General features: G+C 38.4%; 1 protein-coding gene across 3 annotated transcripts in view; it reads right to left on the bottom strand.

The window, feature by feature from the left end:
- LOC107742714 (zinc finger CCCH domain-containing protein 14-like) overlaps positions 1-5,136 on the bottom strand; it is a 16,566-nt gene that overhangs the window by 8,420 nt on the left and 3,010 nt on the right. The window contains exons 3-9 of one of the 3 annotated variants that reach the window (XM_016555746.1): positions 3,301-3,415; positions 2,876-2,916; positions 2,277-2,436; positions 1,657-1,960; positions 1,404-1,570; positions 1,192-1,289; positions 297-425 (exon numbers count right to left, since the gene is read on the bottom strand). In XM_016555746.1, coding sequence (XP_016411232.1) covers positions 297-425; positions 1,192-1,289; positions 1,404-1,570; positions 1,657-1,960; positions 2,277-2,436; positions 2,876-2,916; positions 3,301-3,415 — 1,014 coding nt within the window. The remainder of the gene's footprint in view (positions 1-296; positions 426-1,191; positions 1,290-1,403; positions 1,571-1,656; positions 1,961-2,276; positions 2,437-2,875; positions 2,917-3,300; positions 3,416-5,136) is intronic. The other 2 variants (XM_016555747.1, XM_016555748.1) reach the window with 2 other exon arrangements.

Genomic DNA, 5,136 nt, shown 5'->3' with positions numbered 1-5,136 from the left:
CTACAATACTACAGCGAGAATAAAAGTTATGCTTTCTTTCTTTGCGTGAACATTTGGGCGGAGATATGCAAATCTTCCCACACAGTGACGTAGACGTGTGGGTGTGTGTTTAAACGAGGCGTTTTAGGAAGGCGTGGTTGAGTCTTAACTTTTATAAAGAATATCTCTTTGGATTTGAGACTTTAGTCTTTGCAACTTTACAGATCTTCTTTATGCACCAAGAGCTTGTAACACTCCAAAGAGAAAGGAAAAATAGAAATCGCATCATATGACCCCTTTAAGCAACAGACGCTCACTATTGTGCAGCGTGTCCTGGGGCGTGAGAGCGTGCAGGTGCTCCTGGACCAATCGGATTGCAGCATTATTCATCTCGTCACTCGCCGAACGTGTCCGTGGCGCTACAGGAACCGTCTGCCGCTGGGGAACTAGATGTGAGAATACACAACAAGGGTTATCATTATTAACTAAAACTACAGCTTTGGAGACCCCCGTTCTAGTACATCAAGTTACAATTAAAATAAATTACTAAATTAAAACAAACTAATTAAATGACTCAATTGAAATTAGAAACGTTGCCTTGGTAGCTAGCTGAAATATGAAGTTTTATGTTTATATTATATTTTAGTTAACGTTTATTTTATTTTAAGTAACAATTATTTTTTAAATACCGTATTGTCCCGAATATAAGACGATGTTTTTTTCTTGGAAATACATCTGAAAAAACGCAGTCGTCTTATATTCAGGGTCTAGACTTTGACATGTCAATAATACACCAATTAAAATAGGAAAAATATGCAATATGAAAATAATTGAAGACAAAATGTGTTTTACTGAGAAAAAACAAGATTTGGTTTTTAAAAAGCCTTTTTCCAAAAGGTACATCTGGAAAAAGGGGGGGTCGTCTTATAATCAGGGTCGTCTTATATTCGGGCCAATACGGTAGTTTTAGTTTTAGTTAACTATAATAGCCCTGCGTTGTAATAATTTGTTCTCTCATTTTCTTAAATCAAAATGAGAGAACAAATCAGTACTTCATGGCCACAATTTACTAAAAAGAAGAAACAAATTCTTTATTCAAAGCCACAATATATATTTTATCCGCATGTCATGTGTGAGGCTCTGTAAATAACTACACTGTGTTAAACCAATTGTTATTATTATTAATTATAATATTAAATGCACATGTTGAACCTGTGTATGTAGTGGTTTTATTGATGGATTTCTGAGCTTCTGAGATTGCTTTGAGGATCAGATTTTTGTTGGCTTGTTTGGCTGGTGGGAGAGAAGGTCTGCAAAACACACACAAAACACCACATTAATCTGGTAGGAGTAAAAAAATCATTTATTAATAACCATATTTTTAAAAAAAAATCTCTTTTCCATTATTTCAGAGAGGAACGTACTTGCGCTCAGGTTTCGATGGCAGAGACACTTTGCTGGCAAGACCGTAGTCCTCCTCATCTTCATCCTCCTCCTCATTCAGATCATCACTCTCCTGTCCGCGTTCATGACCTCTGTGAACCCGAACTACCGAACTGGCTACAGGCGCCTTTCGTTTCCGGGACAATTCCTGCCAGGAGGGTGCCATTCATTGAGGTGAAGAGCTACGGCATCATGGACTGAACTGATGCTTTCACTATATCCAAATTCACTCACCCTGCTGCTCTCCGCTGAGCTCCTGTAGCTCCGGCTGGATCCCGACCTTTCCTGACCTCTCGTGACGTCTGAGGACCTGTAAGCGTCCGCAGTTTGTCTCGAAGACTCCAGCGCTGGCCGTGGCCTGTTCGCAGTCGAGCGGCTGTATAAAGCCTGAGAGGTCAAGCTCTGCTCCAGGGGCTCGTAGCCAATGAGGTCATCGTCCAGATCAGGCTTGATGTCAATCACAGCTTCTGATGACTCCTCCATCAGCGGTTTGACAGTGGAAGTGAGTCTGGAGGGTCTTTCAGAAGAGCCTCTCCTGCTAGATTAAACAAAAACTGGTGAGCTTGTTATAATCAGTAATCATGGTTAAAGAGATATTTCAGCCAAAAGTTGACGGGAGCCATTGATTTCCATAGTATGGAGAAAAATACTACGTAAGTCAATGGCTAGCTGGCTACCAGCAACTGTTTGTTTACCAACATTCTTCAAAATTCTAAATATATTCTTTTATGTTCAGCAGAAGAAAGAAACTCAGACAGGTTTCAAACAACTTCAGAGATTTTCGTTTTTGGGTGAACTATCCCTTTAAGACAAATTTGCAGTGATTTGCTGATCCACTTGTGGGAATTAAATACCTGGTGCGGTTCTCGTGGGCGGAGCTTGAGACACGCCCCTCCAGCTTATCAGAATGTGAGCTGGAAACAGGGAGAGCACGAGGCTCCGCCCCCCTCCTGTTGTTTTCTGCTGGGATGCTGGTCTCTGAGTGCAGAACGGATGGACGGAGAGATGTGGGCTCTGCAAAACAAATAGAAATATTGGTAAACTGACTTAACCACACTAAAAAATGAGAAAAGATGCCTTGGCAACTAACCGATAAGTTTAATACGTTTAAGCTGAGACACTAAAATTAAAATGAAATCTACAAAAACTGAAATAAAAATGAAACATACATGAACTAATTAAAATTACAAAATTATTAAAAATTACAGAAATAAATGCAAATTCAAAATGATTTTTTAATATAATTAAATCTTAAAACTGATACACATGGAACAAACTGACACATTTTCCAGTCAATAGGTCACAATATAATTCAATGTTTAATTACTACACTGAGTTAAGTTGTTATTAACTAATATTGAATGCAAAAAAAAGTTAAAATAAAACCATGCACGATAGGATGTAAAAAGTCACATGACATGACTGTAAACATGATCTCCAACATAACACATACCAACTGCAACCGATCTGAGCTTGTCCAGAACACCATGTAACCTACAACACACACAAACAGCATTTACTTCACTGTTTTATACTTTATCAGCACAACTGTTTTCAACACTGATAATAATCAGAAATGTTTCTTGAGCAGCAAATCAGCATATTAGAATGATTTCTGAAGGATCATGTAACACTGAAGACTGGAGTAATGATGCTGAAAACTCAGCTTTGATCACAAGAATGAATTACATTCTGAAATATATTCAAATATAAAACTGTTATTTTAAATTGTAATAATATTTCACAATATTACAGTTTTTTTTTTTATAAATACAACTTTGGAAAGCAGAAGAGACTTCTTTAAAATAAATAAATAAATAAATAAACAATCTTACTGACCACAAACATCACAATGTAGATAGGGAGACTTTCACCTACCATACAGTGAACTTGATTGTATTGTTGCCTAGAAACAAGGACAGGTCGTCTGCCATCTGCTTTGGGTTCTTCTTATTGGCCACCATGACCATGATGTAATCCGGAAGCTCCTCGTCTGACAGAGACACACAGTAACATGTTTCATCTGATCTGAACACAGCCAGTGAACCATCATATTAATGCAGAAATCGTTTAATAGAGATCCTGTTTCCCATACAACATCAGTTAGACATGCATGAAGATGGAAGAATTTACTTCTAATTTAAATTAACCCTGAATAATAATGATTACAACTAATTTGTATAATTTATTCTTATTGTTTAAATATAATTGCTGCTTTCTTAGTTTACTCTGCATTGTTACTTTACTTAAAGGAATAGTTCACCCCCCCCAAAAAAAAGAAACTTCACCCTTCTCCCTCAGTCCATCCAAGATGTTTTTTTTCCCCAAGTTTGTGTCTTCATCAGACTTGGAGAAATCTTGGAATCCATCACTTGCTTATCAGTGGATCCTCTGCAGTGAATGGGTACACTGCCGAGGTCTGCGCATTGTAAACGGCTTACCCTAATTTTCTTGCTGATCTCAGTTCCGATCTCCATATTTGTTTGGTTTGTTGTTTCCCCTCGGATTAAAGATATTATTTAAATGAAGAGGACATTGAGAAAATAAGCCAGAAGAACAGTTTGCTGTTGCTAGGCCTCGCGTGCCGCCTCTCTATTCATACTGCGCATGCGCAGCCAGTTGAGCACGACAGACTAGATCGGGCGCAGACAGGAAGCTGAGCACGACAGTATTAATAAAAACTAAATATAAGTGCCCGAGATGTACACGTTTTTTTTAAATGTCTTTTTAAATACCATTCTTTTAAATTGCTCACTTTGATATAAATACAACGAAATAAATGTGTTTTTTAATAATAATATTTTTTTCTTTTTCTATGTACTTAATGATTAGACCAATTGAGTCATTAACTAAATCTTTCCTATAGAAAATGGTATAAAACGTGTTTATTTATTTTTTAAATCAACATGGATACAAATATTATAGGAACATGGCACATGTTTTAAACTGTTTTTAAATATTTCGCCATCTTGGACAACTTATTTGTCAGTGACAGTTAATATAAATTATTTTTGAAGTCTACCTATTTTTTTTACTGTGTATTTAAATTTTGTGCATTTTTTTATTATTATGAAATAATATATTGCTTTGTTGGAGAAATCTTGGAATCCATGACTTGCTTATCAGTGGATCCTCTGCAGTGAATGGGTGCCGTCAGAATGAGAGTTGATAAAAACATCACAATAATCCACACCACTCCAGTCCATCAATCAACGTCTTGTGAATGATGGACTTGTTTGTTAGAAACAAGTGAGGTGAAAGTGAGGTGACGTGGCCAAGTATGGTTACCCATACTAGGAATTAGTGCTCTGCATTTAACCCATCCTAAGTGCACACACACAGCAGTGAACACACACACACACTGTGAACACACACCCGGAGCAGTGGGCAGCCATTTATGCTGCGGCGCCCGGGGAGCAGTTGGGGGTTCGGTGCCTTGCTCAAGGGCACCTCAGTCGTGGTATTGAAGATGGAAGAGAGCGCTGTACATTCACTCCCCCCACCTACAATCCATGCCGGTACGAGACTCGAACCCGCAACCTTTGGGTTACGAGTCCGACTCTCTAACCATTAGGCCACGACTTCAAAGGATTGGTCTCTGCTTGGAGAATGCAGGCACCGATCCCGCTACCTCTCGCAAAAAAAAAGAGCCCATGTCACACCTCTCTTTATCTACCTGCACTGGCTGCTGGTTGCGGCTCGCATCAAGTTCCA

Source organism: Sinocyclocheilus rhinocerous, unplaced genomic scaffold (genome assembly GCF_001515625.1).
Source record: "Sinocyclocheilus rhinocerous isolate Xijiao unplaced genomic scaffold, SAMN03320098_v1.1 scaffold1038, whole genome shotgun sequence".
NCBI classification, from domain to species: Eukaryota; Metazoa; Chordata; class Actinopteri; order Cypriniformes; family Cyprinidae; genus Sinocyclocheilus; species Sinocyclocheilus rhinocerous.
Note: the sequence above shows the minus strand (reverse complement) of the source record. Positions and strands in the feature narration are given on the sequence as shown.